The following is a 21,181-nucleotide window of genomic DNA, read 5'->3' as shown; positions in this document are numbered from 1 at the left end:
CCCTGTGCTGTATAGTAAGTTCTTGTTGGCGATCTCTTTTAAACGTAGCAGTGTGTACATGTCTGAAGTGACTGCTGGTAGAACAGATGGAGCTGGAGGTAGACTAGGGTTGAAATTACTCATCTAATTGGGCCTAGTTTTCCTCACAGCTCAATTGGGTATTTGAACTCCATGATTTCCATTGTTCTTTCTGCCCTGGTATCTTGAGCATCTTGTGGCTCCATGTCTGAAATCAATTTTATTTTAATTTTGTAGGCATAATATTTTGGTTCTTTTCTTTCTAAAATCAACTGCTTGCTTAAACCAAAGTTTAGCTTCTCCTCTAAACTAACTGCTAACTCTATTTTGTGTCAGACTTCTCATAAAACCTAGAACTATAATTCCATTCATAGTCCAGACATATTACTGACAGATACACTCTCTCTTTTCTTTTTTTTTTTTTGTAGGATAAGTTTAGATGACTTCATTTCAGATAAATTAAAAATTAGAAATAGAAGGACACAAGCAATTTTTGGGAAGATAGAGTAACTGACAGATCAGTTGAAAAAAAAACAGTCTGAGAAAAATGTATGAAATCAAAACAGAAGTAGTTTGAAAAAGATTTTCCTAGAATTACATAATCAAATTTTCTCTCAAATATATGTCCACTTCCATGTTAAATGTAAAAGGGTATGATTATCATAATCTATAGATTTAAATAATAAAATCTATCTAAGGGCATTTCACTATTTGAGAGAAAATATATTTGATATGAGAATTTCAACTTACAAATGTAATCAATAGAGTTGCCCAACCATCCTTTAAATTCACATACACTAGTCCCCAGGACTTTTTTTTTTTTTCTCCATTTATTTTTATTAGTTGGAAGCTAATTACTTTACAATATTGTAGTGGTTTTTGTTATACATTGACATGAATCAGCCATGGATTTACACGTATTCCCCATCCTGATCCCCCCTCCCACCTCCCTTTCCACCCGATCCCTCTGGGTCTTCCCAGTGCACCAGCCCCGAGCACTTGTCTCATGCATCCAGCCTGGGCTGGTGATCTGTTTCACCATAGATAATATACATGTTTTGATGCTGTTCTCTCGAAACATCCCACCCTTGCCTTCTCCCACAGAGTCCAAAAGTCTGTTCTGTACATCTGTGTCTCTTTTTCTGTTTTGCATATAGGGTTATCGTTATCATCTTTCTAAATTCCATATATATGTGTTAGTATACTGTAATGGTCTTCATCTTTCTGGCTTACTTCACTCTGTATAATGGGCTCCAGTTTCATCCATCTCATTAGAACTGATTCAAATGAATTCTTTTTAACGGCTGAGTAATATTCCATGGTGTATATGTACCACAGCTTCCTTATCCGTTCGTCTGCTGATGGGCATCTAGGTTGCTTCCATGTCCTGGCTATTACAAACAGTGCTGCAATGAACATTGGGGTGCATGTGTCTCTTTCAGATCTGGTTTCCTCAGTGTGTATGCCCAGCAGTGGGATTGCTGGGTCATATAGAAAATTACAGTTATCCCCCGATATGATGCCATTGTCCCTAAAAACCAAAAAGTGAAATAACAGAAAAAAGCTGTGTCATGGATGCAGCCAGCAGCCATCAAAAGATGCAGATTCTATCTTTTTCCATCTGATTGGGCCATCTCAGAAGATGAGAAGGCCAGATTAGTAGCATAAGAAGCCCTCCTCAAAGCCTTTCCCCATCATCCTCCTTGTGCCTTTAGGGCATAAGCTCCATTTCATAAAAGGAAGGAAGAATTCAAAGAAAATGAGAGGGAGCAGGAAGCTCACTGCTCCAGTCTTCAGGGGCTCCTTACTCCCCCAGGGTAACGTCTGAGCTTCTCGTGAGCACATGTAAGGCTCCCACGCTCTGTGCCCAGCAGATACGGCAGCCTCACCCACACTATGGTGAATGGTAGGGAACTCAGGCAACAGAGCCAGGCCATCAGAACCTTGGCTTTGACTCCAAGTGAAGTGTGAGCCATTATAAGCTTGGAGCAAAGAATGGAAGGATCCATCATGTTTTATTCTTGCTCATGCTTCTCAAAGATACCCTACATTTCCAGCAAAGAGACCGATTTACCCTGAGTGTCCTCTCCAAGCGTACCTACCCATTGTAATCTCATCCCACCATCAGTGACCATCTCCAAAGCCTCTCCTGCATAAAGCCATCTTGACTCCTCTGGCAAAACATGATTCCTCCTCTGGATAAAACCTTACAAACACCCAAACTACTTGACTTTGCCCAAGGTTTGCATTTTCTACCTTGTTCTAGCTTAAGAGTTAGATAACAAAGTCAAATATGTCTTGCTCTGAGCCTCACCTGGATTGCAGGTCCCTCAGGCATGGATGGCATTTGATACAGCAAAACAGTGCTGTTGCTTCAACTTTGAGAGAAGCCAAATGCCTCCAGAAGCTCTCCAGCTCAGCGTCTATGCCCTCGGTCGCCTGCCAGCAGTTACGCCAATGGGTCCAACAATTCAAGTTCAGCCACATTTCTAAACACATTATGAGTGGGGCTGTTCATTGTCAAAAAAGTTAAGACCAGATTATCATCCATCCAGTTCTCTTCCAACTAAACTGCTTTAGACATAAATACCTCTTGCTACATTTTGGATGAAATTCACCAGGATTCATTGTCTCCAGCATTCTTTTAGGTACTTGTATTGTGCTGTCATTTTTGATACCTTTATTTGCCACAGGTGTTCCTTCTCCCACTAAAATGAAAGCTCCTTGGAGGTGAAGGACTCACAGAATTATTTGTGGACCTAGCCCATCCCTTTACCCGAGACCGTTGCTCAAAATATTTGCAGATGGAATATTTTCATGGCTCCTCCACATCTTTCAGTGTTTATTTGTAAATGAACTACAAAAAGGGAGAGACTAAAAGTAAACTTCTGCCTCTCTTATAACAGGACTTTGTGCCACTATATCAAAACTTTGAGAATTTTTATACGCGGAACCTTTACATGAGAATCAGAGACAACTGGAATCGGCCCATCTGCAGTGCCCCGGGAGCTGTGTTCGATGTGATGGAAAGGGTGACAGATGACTACAACTGGACATTTAGGTGAGGCAGCCACCTGGGAGGGCTTGAAAGAAAATGCTTTCAAGGAAATTCTAGCAAGGGTGACAGATTACAGATCTGAAAGAAAAACAGAGCAATGAAACAGCTGGTCTTCCATCATTCAGCCCTTTGCAAGCCCTCATGATGCCAGCAGGGGAAGTCACAGTAATTAAGTTGCCAAGGGCAGCTTATTTGTGTTGCAATTAAGAGAAATCTGTGGCAGAAGGTGCAGGATACACAGAGCCAGCCAGAAAAGAGTCCTTTTCAGCTTTATTGACAAACTGTACCCTTCTAGTTCCGGCTGAAGGAGCCCGTGATGACCACGGCTGTTTCTCTTTAGAAAGTCCTTGCTGCAGTTTAAACCAAGGTGTCATGAAAGCAAGCACCCAAGAAAAATCGGAGCTGGGTAATACTCTGTGGCCCGGCTATCTTTTCCCAGTGCTCTGCCCAGATTCATGATGGCGTTACTCTCCTCCAAGGGCAAATAATTTTGTGGTGACAAGGTTGAACAAAAGGAAAATAGAAAAGATTTGATTTAGGCCAAGCCTAACCTCTCTTTCTGGTAGTATTTTACATGACCCTACTATGATATTGAATGAAAAAGTCCTGTGTGTTCCTCTGACCTTCTCTCTGCAGGTTTACTGGAAGAGTCATCAAAGATGTCATCAATATGGGCTCCTATAACTTCCTTGGCCTGGCAGCCAAGTACGATGAATCCATGAGGACAGTAAAGGAGGTTTTAGAGACATATGGCCTAGGCGTGGGCAGCACGAGACAGGAAATGGGTATGTACGCTCACTGTTTTGAAATTTTTTTCCAGTTAGGCCTGATTCCTGTGGCTACTTCTCAAATCTAGATCATATCTAGATTGTGTGCCACAAAAGCTATTATAAAAAACAGAAAGAAAAAGATATATTATGGTCTCTTTGAAAATATCAAACATTATGCTCATACTAGGCAGTTTATTAAGATTTTAATTCTCCATAATAAATACAAATGATTCTTTCCTGACCATGTGATCTAAAAAAGCAGCTATCATACCTCTTCCATCTGGTCCTTTTCTGGGTCGTTTTCTCCACTTTTCTTAAACAGCTTTGCTGTTTTTCAATCACTCAGTCGTGTCCAACTCTTTGCAACCCCATGGATTGCAGCATACCAGGCTTCCCTGTCCTTCACTATCTCCCAGAGTTTGCTCAAACTCATGTCCATTGAGTCAATGATGCCAGCTTTATTAAATAGGCTTGTTGAGGTTTTATTATGCCTTGAGATATAATAGGAAATGGCAACCCACTCCAGTACTCTTGCCTGGAAAGTGCCATGGACAGAGGAGCCTGGTGGGCTACAGTCCATGGGTTTGCAAAGAGTCGTACACAACTAAGCAACTTCACTTCTCATTGAGGTATAATTACTGTTCAAAGAGAAACATTATACTTATTTAAATGTATAATTTAATGAGTTTGGACATATGCATATTCCTGTGAAACTCTCACCACAATCAAGGTATAAAATATATCCATTACCTAGGAAAGTGTCATATCACCCTCCTTTTTGTGGTAAGAACATGAGATTAACCCTTTTTCTCCCCCTAAATAAAATTTTATTTTTACTTATTGAAGTATAGTTGGCTTATAACATTATGTTAGTTTCAGGTGTACACCTAGAAATTTTATATTTTGAGGTCTACTCTTTTAACAAGTGTATCAAGAGCACAGTACAGGATTGTTCTAGGCACCGTGTGGAAGGGAAGATTTCTAGAACTTATTCATTCTGCATCACAAAAGTGTCATACCCATTAAACAGCAACTTCTTATTTGGATTTAGCTCTTTCTCCTATTTTTCTTAGTGATAAGCATCACTTTTGCACTTGAATGTTGCCTGTTTCTGCTCCTCCTGTGAAGGGAGGAATGAGTCTTGATGACTGTTGTGTTGAATGAATGAATGGATGAATGAACAGATGGATGAATGATGAATGAATGGGAAAGGTGGCGCCAACAACCTTTTTATTTCTCTTGTAGCTGAAACAATTTTCTCTTAGAAGAGTAAAATCTGAAGGAAACTTCTGCTCGCCACACTTCTGGGAGAATGAGGGAGCAGCTTGTTCCTGGCCCATTGTCTTCTCCTATATGATCTCACTTATGCCTCCCCAAACCTGTGCTGTGGAGGCAGTAGAAGTGGTGTTATTCGTATCTTCCAGAGGAGGAAATTGAGGACAACAATGACACAGGGATGTGCCCACAGTGGCATCTGTGGTAACTCCTAGTCTTGCTCAGCTTTTCTACTAAACAGTTTTCATCTGGGATAATAAACCCAGGGCTCACCAGGTCAGTTTCAGGCCTAAGAAAAAATGGATTTGCCATTCATGAAACATGCCACTCCTAGAGAACCAATTGGCAGAAGGGCTTTAAAAACCAGCAATTAAAAAGACCAGTGCAATAAATCAATATCACAGTAATACAAGTCTATGCCCCAACCAGTAATGCTAAATAAGTTGAAGTTGAATGGTTCTATGATGACCTATAAGACCTTCTAGAACTAATACCAAAAAAAAAGATGTCCTTTTCATCATAGGGGACTGGAATGCAAAAGTTGGGAGTCAAGAGATACTGGAGTAACAGGAAAATTTGGCCTTGGAGTACGGAATGAAGCAGGGCACAGGCTAACAGAGTTTTGCCAAGAGAACGCACTGGTCATAGCAAACACCCTCTTCCAACAACACAAGAGAAGACTCTACACACGGACATCACCAAATCGCCAACATTGAAATTAGATTGGTTATATTCTCTGCAGCCAAAGATAGAGAAGCTCTGTACAGTCAGAAAACACAAGACCAGGAGCTGACTGTGGCTCAGATCATAAACTCCTTATTGCCAAATTCAGACTTAAATTGAAGAAAGTAGGGAAAAACCACTAGACCATTCAGGTATGACCTAAATCAAATCCCTTATGATTACACAGTGGAAGTGAGAAATAGATTCAAGGGATTAGATCTGATAGACAGAGTGCCTGAAGAACTGTGGACAGAGGTTCATAACATTGTACAGAAGGCAGGGATCAAGATCATCCCCAAGGAAAAGAAATGCAAAAAGGCAAAACAATTGTCTGAAGAGGCCTTACAAATAGCTGAGAAAAGAAAAGATGCAAAAAGGCAAAGGAGAAAAGGAAAGATATACCCGTTTGAATGCTGAGTTCCAAAGAATAGCAAGGAGAGATAAGAAAGGCTTCCTCAGCAATCAATGCAAAGAAATAGAGGAAAACAATAGAATGGGAAAGACTAAAGATATCTTCAAGAAAATTAAAGATACCAAGGAAACATTTCATGCAAAGATGTGCACAGTAAAGGACAGAAATGGTATGGACCTAACAGAAGCAGAAGATATTAAGAAAGGGTGGCAAGAATACACAGAACTGTACAGAAAAGATCTTCATGACCCAGACAACCACAATGGTGTGATCACTCACCTTGAGCCAGACATCATAGAATGCAAAGGCAAGTGGGCCTTAGGAAGCATCACAACAAACAAAGCTAGTGGAGGTGATGGAATTCCAGCTGAGCTATTTCAAATCCTAAAAGATGATGCTGTGAAAGTGCTACACTCAATATGCCAGCAAATTTAGAAAACTCAGCAGTGGCCACAGGACTGGATAAGGTCTGTTTTCACTCCAATCCCAAAGAAAGGCAATGCCAAAGAATGCTCAGACTACTGCACGATTGCACTCATCTCACAAGCTAGCAAAGTAATGCTCATAATTATCCATGCTAGGCTTCAATAGTACGTGATCCGTGAACTTCCAGATGTTCTAGCTGAATTTAGAAAAGGCAGAGGAGCCAGAGATCAAACTGCCAACATCTATTGCATCATCGAAAAGCAAGAGAGTTCCAGAAAAATATCTACTTCTGCTTTATCGACTATTCCAAAGTCTTTGTGTGGATCACAATAAACTGTGGAAAATTCTTCAAGAGATGGGAATACCAGACCACCTGACCTGCCTCCTGAGAAATCTGTATGCAGGTTAAGAAGCAACAGTTAAAACTGGACATGGAATAACAGATTGGTTCCAAATCAGGAAAGGAGTACGTCAAGCCTGTATATTGTCACCTTACTTATTTAACTTATATGTAGAGTACATCATGGGAAATGCTGGGCTGGAAGAAGCACAAGCTGGAATCAAGATTGCCAGGAGAAATATCAATAACCTCAGATATGCAGATGACACCATCCTTACGGCAGAAAGCCAAGAACTAAAGAGCCTCTTGATGAAAGTGAAAGAGGAGAGTGAAAAAGTTGGGTTAAAACTCCACATTCAGAAAACTAAGATCTTGGCATCCAGTCCCATCACTTCATGGCAAATAGATGGGGAAACAATAGAAACAGTGAGAGACTTTATTTTCTTTGACTCCAAAATCACTGCAGATGGTGACTGCAGCCGTGAAATTAAAAGATGCTTGCTCCTTGGAAGAAAAGCTGTGACCAAACTAGACATATTAAAAAATCTGCATATTAAAAAGCAGAGACATTACTTTGCCAACTAAGGTCCATCTAGTCAAAGCTTTGGTTTTTGCAGTGGTCATGTATGGATGTGAGAGTTGGACTATAAAGAAAGCTGAGCACCGAAGAACTGATGCTTTTGAACTGTGGTGTTGGAGAAGACTCTTGGACTATAAGGAGATCAAACCAGTCAATCCTAAAGGAAACCGGTCCTGAATATTCATTGGAAGGACTGATGCTGAAGCTGTAGCTCCAATATTTTGGCCACCTGATGAGAAGAACTGACTCATTGGAAAAGACCATGATGCTGGGAAAGATTGAAGGCAGAAGGAGAAGGGGACGACAGAGGATGAGATGGTTGGATGGCATCACCGACTCGATGGACATGAGTTTGAGTAAACTCTGGGAGTTGGTGATGGACAGGGAATCCTGGTGTGCTGCAGTCCATGGGGTCACAAACAGCCGGACCCTACTTAGCGACTGATCTGAACTGTGCAATAAATTGCCATTCAAATTGAACACATTTTCATCCACATACTCAGTACTTAGCTAGAACTCCAAAGTCTATAAGTGGTTTTCCAGATTTCTTTGGAAACACATGGTATCTTTTTTTTTTTTTTAATATTTATTTACTTGGCTGCACCAGGTCTTAGTTGCAGCATGCAGGATCTTTGTCATGGGATCTTTTGTTGTGACATACAGACGCTAGTTGTGGTGTGCGGGCTCAGTAGTTGAGGCTCATGGGCTTAGTTGTTCCGTGGTATGTGGGATGTTAGTTCCCCAACCAGGGATCAAACCCATATCCCTTGCATTGTAAGATGGATTTTTAACCACTGGACCACCAGGGAAGTCCCAACACTGTATCTTTATTTTGAGGCATGAGGGCTGGAGAAATAAGCAGGAAGAGGATGAAAAGTTCTCCTCCTTCAGAAGAGTTGAGTCTCCCACAAGCCTGGAAGGACACCCCTGTCAAAAGACACAAGGAGTCAGAGGCAGTCACAGCCACCAGCATCTTAAGGAGACAGTCTGACACAGGCTTCCAGTGAAGACAGATCCAGAATAAGGGTCCCTGATTCTGCAGATTCAGCAAACCCAGAGAAACCAGACAGAGTTGAGGAACCATGTTTGCACTGCCTACAGCCGACATGCTTTCCCCACCTGCTCATCCTTCCGAATTGCTGGGCTTTTAATGTTCACTTGCTTCCTCAAGCTCTCCAGCTCAAGCGCTCAGAAGAAAATTTTAACAACTTCCAAGTAAACAGAGAGAGAGCAAAACAAAAGCCACCCGCAGTAATTTTAGCAAATAGAACTGAAAACAAGAATGTAGGCAGTCAAAAAATATATGATTAAACAGGGTACATTCAAAATTGTTTTGCAAGATTAATAGTAACCTGAACAGAGCAGATACAAATTGGTAATATAGTTTTGAATGCTATTTATTTTAAGAAATACAAGTAACTTTTGAAAAATGTATACCACATAGACTTAAGAAAATGTTAGCAGGGCCGATAGACTAACAACACTTTGGAAATATACAGACTTAATTTTTAGTAACTGAAATAGCTTCTTGAGGAACCCGAAATAAAAGTTTAGGGACATTTAGATTGAAGGCAAAAAGAGAAGAGGACGGCAGAGGATGAGACGGTTAGACAGCATCACCAGCTCAGTGAACATGAATTGGGGCAAACTCTGGGAGATAGTGAAGGAAAGGGAAGCCTGGTGTATCACAGTCCATGGGGTCACAAAGAGTCGGACACAACTTAGTGATTGAACAACAGCAATCACTTAAGATACTTCTTAAGTGATTAACTTAACTTTTCAAAATAGTCTCCAACATTCAAGGGGGGAAAGAACACAGAAATCATATTACAAAATAGAAAAATTCAACAAAAAAGAAATCAAGAGGAAATATTTAAAATGTAGTAAAAGGACAAAACATCACACATAATATGTTGACCAAAAATATACACTTAGAACATATTTGCTTACTGAAAGCAAAAGACTAAGCCAAAAACTAAACTCAGTTATGGGCTGTAATCAAAAACAAATACAACTCAATGAAAGCTATTCTAAAGGGTGAAAAAATGGGAAGATTGGTGCCAACCAGACACCTGGTTCCACCTCCCTGGTGCAACCAGCACTAAAAACCCTCCATGCCCAAGAGAGAGGTTGGTACAGTGGAAGGAGCAGTAAAAAGTGCCTGAGTCTTGCTAATGGTTTGTCAATTTTGTTTATTTTTTCAATAAACCAGCTTTTAGCTTTGTTGATTTTTGCTATGGTCTTTGGGATCGGGATTTTTGAAAGCTTTTAGCTTTCAACCAGCTTTTAGCTTTGTTGATTTTTGCTATGGTCTTTGGGATCAGGATGGGGAATACATGTAAATCCATGGCTGATTCATGTCAATGTATGACAAAAACCACTACAATATCGTAAAGTAATTAGCCTCCAACCAATAAAAATAAATGAAAAAAAAAGTGCCCAAGAGTAGGGTGTTTGACAAATCTGCACCTACAAATGTTGAAACCAGGCCCAAAGCAGAGCTGGAAATGACACATTTCCAGACAGATATGTACAGAATTGCAAGCGATATTTTGAGATGTAAAATGCTATGCTGTTGCTTATTTTTCTGAACAACTAAAAGACAGTGGGACATGGAGTGAAGGGAGGTTTTGACCCTCTCCTGGGTGGATTTAACATTTCACAGGCTGAGGGGAGTGGATGACTGTGATTTTTTTAAATGTCCTAAACATGAGACAGAGTGAAATGGCAACTTTATCGTCATTCAAGCATTTAAAATCTCTGACCTGTTTTCAATTGGTATCTTCTATGCTAGTGGTGGTTTTTGTTAGAATGCTCCCTGATCTGGGCTGTCTCCTTGAAACTGTGTGCCTTATGCAACATCTTTGGTCACTAGTCTAGCTTTTTCTTCAACAATATTTTTAATGTGTTGTGAAAGATTAGACATTTTTGAGTTTAGGTGTGTGACATTATGCTCTGAATTAGGGACTTCTGGAATGAACAGTCTATTAAAAGTTGAGACTGGTACTCTTTTTCAGGTGGTTTGCCTTCAAATTTTTAGCTGGAAAGTCTGATTAACTGTCTTTGCTGAAAAGTAGCTGGAATAACTACTGAAATTTATTTAGAAAAGGATTCTAACACTACACAGTTATTTAGATTTTTAGCACTAGGATTAAGAATTGTGTAAAACTTGTTCATAATGTCTGAGTAGCAGCATCAAACAATCAGTAATATCTTCAGGAATTCCCTGGAGGTCTAGTGGTTAGGATTCAATGTTTTCATTGGTGGGCCCAGGTTCGATACCTAGTCAGAGAAATAAGATCCTACAAGCTTCACAGCATGGCCTAAATAAAGAAAAATGAAATGGAAAAAAAACCATCAGTATTATTTTTATTATGCAAGATATTTCTATATTTGATTTTTAAATTTCTTTCCTAAAAAGAACTATTTAACTTTGCTGCATGTGGAAGAGTTTGTTTGAATATATTGATTGAACAGTGGAAGACACTGATGCAGTCACCCTAAGTATGTGCAGATTGCTTGTTCTTCCTTCTTACGAATTAAGCTTCAAGAAAAGAATAAACTTAAACTTGAAAAATAAATAACTGACCAAAGGTGTGGTGCAAATGCAAACAGAAAGGAAAGCAGTTAGGGAAAGTTAAGATTAATGCATGAATTATTAAACATAAGAGATTCATCTTATACAAATTATATAGAGAGCCTCTTCCTAATGAAGATCAATGCAACTCCTAGAGATTGTGCATTAAGTAACACAACAGAAACATAGATGATTCTTAATTTTTCTATAGAAACTGAAAATTAGTAGGATAATGAATTATCCTAGGAGGTTTCAAAAATCATGTGGGTCAACTTAATGTGCCTGATTAAAAACAAAAGCAGGAAAAATAAAAAATGAAATAGTGATAGGAGACCCTAAAGTAACTTCCAGTCTTTGAAAAATGAAGAAGTCTAAAAAATAAACACAAAGAAGACATTGATGATATAGTTATTGAGTTTAGTTTAATAATTATGTATTGAACGCTGAACTTAAAATGACCAACACAACATTGTAAAGTAGTTTTCCTCAAATTAAAAAATAAATTTAACAAAAAGAACAAAAAATAAATTTTTAGGAAAACTGTTTTGAAAAAAAGGAAATAGGGAAAGTTATTAAAGGCTGCAGAATATGAAGTTATATACCATAAAATAAAACTCATGTTTCCTGAAAAGAAAAAAAAAATTACCAGTAGATGTCATCTTTTTAAATACTAACTTAATTTTCATAAAAATTTACTACATTTTATGCACAAAGCAAAAGCAAACCTTGTTAAATTTCAAAAAATGAAATCTAAATAGGTCACATTCTTAGACCACAGTGAAATAAAACTAAAGATTAATACCAAAATTAAAAATGAAATCTTTTTAAAAATCACTTGAAAGTTTTAAAGCCCTCTCCTAAGTAGCTCTTGGATCAACATGGAAATGAAGTCACAATGGCATCATATTTAGAAACTAACAATTGTGAGAACATCATAGGATCCAAACAGCTGCGTACTCAGAGGAAAATGTGTATTCTTACATTACTAAGTAGTAACACTGAAGCTAGTAAACTAACCAGTCAAGGGAACAAGGGATAAAAGGAAAGCAGAAGTATTGAATTGTTAAAGATTAAAACAGAAACATAAATTAGAGAAGAGTATTTCTCTTGGGCTGAGGCCCCTATATTTTACTGTCACTAGAGGTGAGTCTGATGACCACTCAGAGTCGCCCACCGCTAAGCTAGCATAACCCCGATCCCCAAATTTGACAAACAAATAAACATTTCATAAGAGGAAAATTATAAGGCACTATTATTTGAGGAAAAAATATATAAGAAATTGGCATTGCATATTGAACAGCACAGTCAAGTAACAGAATACCATGATCAAGTAGTTCTATCCAGGACTGTAAGGATAGTTAGCTCAGTAAGACATTTCATAACCTTGAGAGACCCAAGAAGAAAACACATGATTATTTTGATAGATGTCACTAAAGCAGTTATAAAATTTAGTATCCATTCCTTATAAAACTTCTAGTAGAATAAAAATAGGAGATTCTTGAATGGAATAAAAAAAATATCTACTTCAAACAATAAGACTACACTTTGTAATGAAACCTCTGGTTACCAGAAACTTTCACTTTGAAGTCAGAAAAGATGAAGATGTGTTTTTACCACATTTTAATAACCTTTGGAAGTACTAGGCAGCATAATTATTCATTAATTTTTTATTCTTTATTTCAATAATTATTCACTGAATAGCTACCATGTGACAAAATAAGAAATAGATGTGCAATTAAAGAAGAGGTGAACAGATGATCTGGTCGCTTCTTCCTCTAGTTTTTAAGCCTTGATTTTTGAGGACTAAAGTGACCCTCTGAAGGGACTGTTCTCAAGACTATTATAGAGATGAGGGGTGTTGGGGCAGGAGGGACGGGGTCCTAGTCTACTTTCCTCCATTTTACATAGTAAACTAACAAACAGTTATTAGAAACAACAAATATTTAATGACGAATTCAAAAAAGACAATTTCAGATTGGGAGAAAATAATAGCAAATGAAGCAACAGACAAAGGATTAATCTCAAAAATATACAAGCAACTCCTGCAGCTCAATTCCAGAAAAATAAATGACCCAATCAAAAAATGGGCCAAAGAACTAAACAGACATTTCTCCAAAGAAGACATACAGATGGCTAACAAACACATGAAAAGATGCTCAACATCACTCATTATCAGAGAAATGCAAATCAAAACCACAATGAGGTACCATTACACGCCAGTCAGGATGGCTGCTATCCAAAAGTCTACAAGCAATAAATGCTGGAGAGGGTGTGGAGAAAAGGGAACCCTCTTACACTGTTGGTGGGAATGCAAACTAGTACAGCCACTATGGAAAACAGTGTGGAGATTTCTTAAAAAACTGGAAATAGAACTGCCATATGACCCAGCAATCCCACTTCTGGGCATACACACTGAGGAAACCAGATCTGAAAGAGACACGTGCACCCCAATGTTCATCGCAGCACTGTTTATAATAGCCAGGACATGGAAGCAACCTAGATGCCCATCAGCAGATGAATGGATAAGGAAGCTGTGGTACATATACACCATGGAATATTACTCAGCCATTAAAAAGAATTCATTTGAAACCGGTCCTAATGAGATGGATGAAGCTGGAGCCCATTATACAGAGTGAAGTAAGCCAGAAAGATAAAGAACATTACAGCATACTACACATATATATGGAATTTAGAAAGGGTAACGATAACGATAACCCTATATGCAAAACAGAAAAAAGAGACACAGAAATACAGAACAGACTTTTGAACTTTGTGGGAGAATGTGAGGGTGGGATATTTCAAAAGAACAGCATGTATACTATCTATGGTGAAACAGATCACCAGCCCAGGTGGGATGCATGAGAACAAGTGCTCCGGCCTGGTGCACTGGGAAGAGCCAGAGGAATCGGGTGGAGAGGGAGGTGGGAGGGGGGATCGGGATGGGGAATACGTGTAAATCTATGGCTGATTCATATCAATGTATGACAAAACCCACTGGAAAAAAATAATAAAAAATAAATAAATAAAAAAAAAGACAATTTTAAAAATTCAATATGTCCATGATCCACAATCAATAAGAGGACATACTGGGGAAAATAATATTATTAATAAATATGAGGGAAAATAGCACAGACCTAGGGGATAAGCTTATTTTGAAAATGTTTAGAACCTATTTGAAGAAAACTATAAGATTTTTATAAAAGACCTAAAGGAATACTTGAAAGAAACAGAAAGATATGAGTATCTTAGAAGAGAACATCTCATTATTATAATTCGATCGTCTCTTCCCTAATTGAAAAGGTACATGAAACACAATCCCATGACATATATAAAAAGAGTGGGCAGTGTGGGTCTAAACTGAAGCTCTAGAGATAGGCACAGTTTGGTCCACCCATTTGTATAAGAAAAAGAACAGTATTTCAAATCAGCTGGGAAAGGATCGATTATGTCACAATTAGTTTTGTGATAACTGGCTGATCATATAAAGAAATCATCCAGATTCCTGCCTCACACATAGTGTCTTAATAAGCTGCGCTTAGGTAAATTGCTAATGTGTTTACAATGGTATGTAAAAACAAAAACATTCACCATAAATAACTCTATAAATAAAACTGAAACTGAGTGAATGACTAAATGGATGAATGGATGAACAACTGAACAGAATAAAACTACTCAGACAATTCAATTACAAAATGCACTTGCTTTGTGCTCCTTGGTAAGGACCCTGCTGGAAATGTCCGTCTGCAGCGCCCTTGATGAGAGCAATGCTTGTGTCTTGGTCCATGGGCTGATGTAACAAAATACCACGCACTGAGTGACTCATAGACAATGAGTGCATTCCTTACAGTTCTGGGAGCTGAAAGTCCAAGATCAGGGAGCCAGCATGGCAGGTGGGGCCCGCTTCTGAGCTGCCGACACCTCTTTGTGTTTCCTCATGTGGCGGAAGGGAGGGGCCAGCTCTCTGGGGCCTTTTTTGTTAGGGCACAAATTCTATTTATGAGGGCTCCATCCTCAAAACTCCACAAAACCCCACTCCAGACACCAACACTCAGGACATGAGGTTTTCACCGTTTGGATTTTAGGGGAACACAAGCATTCAGACTCTGGCAGCCACTTCACTGCATCATTTATCAACCCATGATGACCTCCGGTCTTTCCGGCTGCCCTCACCTCACCTGGCAGGATGCCCGCTCGGGTGGCAGGGATCCATTCTAAATGGTGTGTAGGCTGACTCCTTGCAACACAAGCTGCTCAGGTCCATCGGAGACAGGGACTCTTCCTGTTAGGAGAGACAAGTTGCTCCCAACTCACCAGTAGCCACAGCTCTCCGCCCTTTGGATTTCACAAACCTGATTCAGACAGTAGTCTACTATGAGTTTGTGCTTCAGGGAATCAGAAATAGCTTTCCCAGAAACACCAAGGCAAAAAATACAAGAAAATGGAACATTTAAACTTCTGTACCAAAAAAAAAAAAAAAAACCAACAATGTCAGCTAAGAGTCAAAGAACAAAATTAGAAAGAATTATTCACCTCTATGTAACAAGATATTCATATTCTTAATGTGTAAAGTGAAAGTGATAGTCGCTCAGTCGTGTCTGACTCTGCAACCCCGTGGACTGTAGCCCCCCAGGCTCCTCTCTCTGTGGGATTCTCCAGGCAAGAGTACTGGAGTGGGTTGCCGTGCCCTCCTCCAGGGGATCTTCCTGACCCAGGGATCGAACCTGCGTCTCTAGCACCTCCCGCACCGCAGGCAGTTTCTTTACAGTCTGAGCCACCAGGGAAGTCCAGGAATGTGTAAAGACTCTAACAAATCAAAAGGAAGAGAACATCCCAGTTTAAGAAGTGGGCCAAGATTTTGACAAATTTCAAAGCAGACGAAACTTCAGAATCAGGACAGTGTGATGTTCCTCAACCCACTTTTTCATCATCACCTCCTCTGTGATGCTTTAACAGCACAGAGACACTGTGTATTTGTTTATGTGGTACATGGATATCTCTGCTTTACATAGAGTAGAGTAAGATATCCTCCCTCCAAAAACCAATGTCCAGCCGTTTGGGGGCAATATCCCTGTTTAGAATGCATACGGTACCTTTGGGGGAGGTGGATGGTGATCAAGGAGGTCACAAAGGGATGTCCTGGAAGCTGTTCATACTGTTTGCTTGTTTGTTTATCTTGATGCAGTTGTGTGAGTTCTCTTTATGGAATTTCATAGAGCTCCATGTGGACAATTTGTTTCCTTTTCTCTATGTATGGTCTGGTTTAAATGAAACTTTAATTTTTAAAAGTAGGTCCAGTACATAAGTGGACAATTAAGAAAAATAAATATAAATGGCCAATGAGCCTGTGAAAAATACTCTGCCCTTAAATGAAAAGTGATGAAGATGCAGAGTTAGCATCTTTTACTTCATTGGCAAAAGATAAAAAATAAGATCCCATAGTTTCAAAAGAGTAAAGAAAAGGGCACCCTTACATACTATATACTGTTGATAGAATAAATTGCAGGGCAATTTGAAAATGTATCAACAATAAGCTGTTTAACTCAGCAATTCCATTTTGAGACAGTTGGCTTTGCAAAATTTGAAGGTGTTCAATGAGGTGTGATTGAGAATAATCATTGAATTATATTTAATAGAAAAAAATGAAATAAGTGAATTTCCAGCAATAGGAAATTGATTGGATATACTTGGTAGATCTGTTTAGCATAATACTAATTAGTCATGCAGAGTTATAGGTAGTTGCTTAGCACCATGATTGAGAGGAAAGTCTCTGGGATGAGGTTGCTGGGATTCAAATCCTAGTCCTTCATTTTAACGAACTAGGCCCTGAGATAAGCTCTATGCCTTCCGAGTACTCAATCTTCTCTTCTGTAAAATGGAAAATATGTTGCTAATGAAACTGTATACTTATATATGAAGCAGGAAACAGACTCACAGACAGAGGACAGATGTGGTTGCCAAGGGAGACGAGGGGTGGGGGAGGGGAGGAGGGGGCGTCTGGGCTTAACAGACAAACGCGCTATACACAGAACTGGTGAAGGATAAGGCGCTACTGTGTTGCCTAGGAAACTATATTTAATAGCCTGTGATAAATCATAATGGAAAAGAATGTGAAAGAGCATGTATGTACATGTATAAATGAATCATTTTTCTATACAGCAGAAATTAACACAACACTGTAAATCAGCTATAATTCAATTTAAAGAAAGAAAATACATTATTAAAAGAATAGAACAAGTCGTATGTCCATAGAACATAGGACAAGTCATTAGTCCACTTTTTAAAATATATTTTACATGAATAGCTACGTTAATAAAAATGGCTATATTTTATTGGGTAGTGTTTTCTATTTTTCACAATGATCTCATATTTCTTGAGCTATTTTCTTAAAGCTCCACAAGATGAAGGCATAGTCTTATGAAAATAGTTACTGTGCTTCTGAGATGTTGCCATTGAATAAGACTGACCATATTTTTTCAGTGTATTGGAGGGTCTCTGCCACAGGTTGTGTGGATTTTTTTTTACCTCAATCAGTGTTTTTCAAACTTTTGCTCACATTGGCATCACCTGCCAAGCTTGAAAACACACAGATTACTGGCCCCACCTCCAGAGTTTCTGATTCAGTCAGTCTGGAATAGGACCCGAGATGCATTTCTAACACGTCCCCAGGAGGGCCTATGTGGCATTGATGCTGCTGTTCCAGGGACGACACTTTGGGAACCCCTGGACGCTAGCATAGCTGACTTTCTTGACCACATTGTCAAAAGTTTTCCAAAGTGGAATAGTCTTTCACCTTGTGTGGAATGAATACCACGTGTACCTGGGGGATGGAGCCTATAAATAAAAACTGCAAAGTAGGTAGGATAGACCAGAAGTCAGTGAAGCAATTTGATTCTGATCTCTGAGTCTATTCTGATACACATTGCTGGTCTAAATTTCCAAATTCAGGAAAGGTTAGACTCAGGCAAACTAGAGGGAAGCTTTTGTTTCCATTTGCTGATAGAAAGAATCAGTAATCTATAGGAAGAACAAAATGTTTTATTCCAGCCAAATTGAGGCCTATAGCCCAGGAGACACAGATTCAAGAAGCACTTGAATTGTGTTCCACCAGATTACAAAATCAGGGAGGTTCATAACGGTAAAAATTGCAAAGTACAGTTAGTTACATGAGTTGTTTATCAAGATTTGTTACTAGAACTAGGAGGATATAAGCATGTTTGCTAAGTAAGGATTGAGTGGAATCAGAAATGGTTGCACAGTTACGAGAGAACTTCAGACCATAAGGTGGCAGCTGGCAACTGCTGACAGGTATTGTTTTGAGAATGGCTGGTGGTGTCCTTGAGTTTGTTAGAGTTCAGAAAATTCAGGTTCTCAGTGATACTGGAACATGTCTGAAACCGCATCCGCAACGGCCACCTCGCTCCATTTTGGACGCCTGAAACACACTTACTCTATTTTGGTTTTTAAATGCATTCTTTTCTTTAATGGTTAAATTAGATGTACCGTTCTTGTTTGACAGGCCACAGGCAGGTTATTCTAGTGAGCATGGGTACTGTGCTTAGTCACTCGGTAGTGTCTGACTCTTTGCGACCCCATGGACTGTAACCCTCCAGGCTCCTCTGTCCATGGGGATTCTCCAGGAAAGAATATTGGAGTGGGTTGCCATGCCCTCCTCTAGGAAATCTTCCCAACCCAGGGATCAAACCCAGGTATCCCGCATTGCAGCCAGATTCTTTACTGTCTGAACCACCAAGGAAGCCCCCAAAGTGTAACTTGCTGAAACCCGGGATTGAACCAAGGATCTTTAGATCTTCAGTCTAACACTCTCCTAACTGAGCTATTTTAGCAGCTTAGCATAAAGACTTGACATCTGTGTCTCTCTTCATAGCGATTTCAACTAGTTAGCATAAAGTTTTTTAAATCATGTGTAGGCCAGAGTGATTTCCCCATACATCAATATGTGACAATTTCTTCCATCAGTTCCTCCCCTCTTCTCTACTTTTGGTCAGCAAAGAGATGTAGCTTTCTGGTCTTTCTTTCCCGAAGTACTGGATGGTTAAGAGTGGATGTGTGGTCATGTACCTCAGTATTCACAGCAGCAACGTTTACAATAGCCAGAGCATGGAAGCAACCTAAATGTCCAACAACATATGAATAGATAAAAAGATGTAGCACGTGAATGTGATGGAATATTATTCAGCCATGAAAAGGAACAAAACTGGATCATGTGTAGTGATGTGGATGGACCTAGATTCTGTCATACAGAGTGAAGTAAGTTGAAAAGAGAAAAATAAATATCATATATGAATGCGTATATGTGGAATCTAGAAAATGGTACAGATGAACCTATTTGCAGGGCAGGAATAGAGATGTCAAAAACAGACATGTGGACACAGATGCGGAAAGGCAGAGTGGGGCAAATTGGGAGAGAGTATTGGCATATATAGACTACTGTGTGTGAAATAGACAGCTGGTGGGAAGCTACTGTCTGGCGCAGGGAGCTCCACGCTGTGACGACCTAGAGGGGTGGAGAGGCGGGGGCAGACGGAAGGTTCCAGAGGGAGAGTGTGTGTGTGTGCACAGAGCTGATTCACTTCACTGCACCACAGAAGCTAACACAACATTGTAAAGCAACTGTACTCTAACAGAAATGTAAAATTTTTTAAATTAAAAAATTTTTTTTAATTTTAAAAATTTCAAAAAGTGGATGTGTAGTAATAGCATATTATCTGAATCCACATGCTCTGTAAGCCCTCTGTGCTGCCATAGTTTCACCTCGTAAGGGTTCAGATGTTCAGAAGTTCACTCCGAAGAAAACTAACTCATGGGATGTCACAAGATTAATTCTGTGCCCACGAAAGCTCATCTCTTCACGGAGATCTTTTTCCCCCCAAGAAGGAAAAACTTGTGCTCAATTCAAAACATCAGGAAAACCTGAATAGTATGACAACCTCGTTGAGAACACTTATTCAAATCAAATAAATTTCAAGAAGTAGGTTTGAAATATTTTCATCTTAAAAACATCAGAAAGAGCACATTAACTTACAAATCAATGCAACTGGATATAATAGGGTATTCTGTTCCATTATCAGGTTTCAGATGTGAGTTTAACATTAGTTATGTACAAGTTTGCTGGATTTTCTATTTCTCAGTTTGAGAACATTGTCCTTAGTCATTAAAGATTGTGTCTCCCTCTTTATCTACCTGACAACTTTCTCTGCTATTATTTAATTCAAATTGCTAAGGTTTCTTTCTCAAACATTTATAGTTAGATTGAAGAAAGGTGCATTATTGCTGACCTAAATATTGAAGGAGGGGCCAGGCTGAATTTGCAGTTTACATTCTTAATTTGCACAAAAAAACCTTTATTCATAGACAGTACCAGTTCCTTTTAGACTAAATCATTGTAAATTCTGATCAAGGAGATTTCATTGCATTTCTCTCAAGACTCTTTAGTTTCGACTAAGAATATTTGTAAAGGAAGGTGGTTTCTCAATGCAATAGTTTGGGAGGAGGAAAATGAAAATATATCTTGGTTTCTGAAAACTTTTTGGCAATTTCCTGATACTTGTTATAATTCTAACAAGGTAATCACCCTTCTCTTGAAAGTGATAGAAATTACTGCACAGCCAAATTTCAACTAGCAGAGATGTTTTTGCAAGTGAAGAATTTGGCCCTGTAGGTTCAACAAAGCCAAGCAAACATAACAATTTAACAAGGAATGCCAATAATTTTACAAAAGTATAATACTTGCCAGCAAAGTAATACCTGGATAATCAAACAAAATTCAAAGTCACAGAATTTCAGAATATATAGGTCGTGTACCACTTCCCTTCACCTACAAAAATGCCGTAAGATACATGAAGCCTAGAGATATTTTTAATGACTTGCCAATCAACGTTCATGCAGTCAGTATGTTGAGAAGATTAGACACCAATTCTCTGAAGTCCTGGGACCCCCTGGTGGTCCAGTGGCTAAGACTCTGAGCTCCCAATGCAGTTTGAT

General features: G+C 39.1%; 1 protein-coding gene and 1 non-coding gene across 3 annotated transcripts in view; one reads left to right on the top strand and one right to left on the bottom strand.

Annotated features, from left to right (window-relative positions):
* The window catches only part of SPTLC3 (serine palmitoyltransferase long chain base subunit 3), a 166,784-nt gene that overhangs the window by 63,099 nt on the left and 82,504 nt on the right, over positions 1-21,181 (top strand). For both annotated transcript variants that reach the window (XM_043479501.1, XM_043479500.1), the window contains 2 exons: positions 2,925-3,079; positions 3,713-3,861. In XM_043479501.1, coding sequence (XP_043335436.1) covers positions 2,925-3,079; positions 3,713-3,861 — 304 coding nt within the window. The remainder of the gene's footprint in view (positions 1-2,924; positions 3,080-3,712; positions 3,862-21,181) is intronic.
* On the bottom strand, positions 18,951-19,023 carry TRNAF-GAA. The gene has a single exon. It is a non-coding gene; the product is annotated as a tRNA-Phe (tRNA).

The sequence above is a fragment of the Cervus canadensis genome, chromosome 10 (genome assembly GCF_019320065.1).
Source record: "Cervus canadensis isolate Bull #8, Minnesota chromosome 10, ASM1932006v1, whole genome shotgun sequence".
Taxonomy (NCBI): domain Eukaryota; kingdom Metazoa; phylum Chordata; class Mammalia; order Artiodactyla; family Cervidae; genus Cervus; species Cervus canadensis.
The sequence above is the reverse complement of the archived record's forward strand: the minus strand, read 5'-3'. Positions and strand labels throughout refer to the sequence as shown.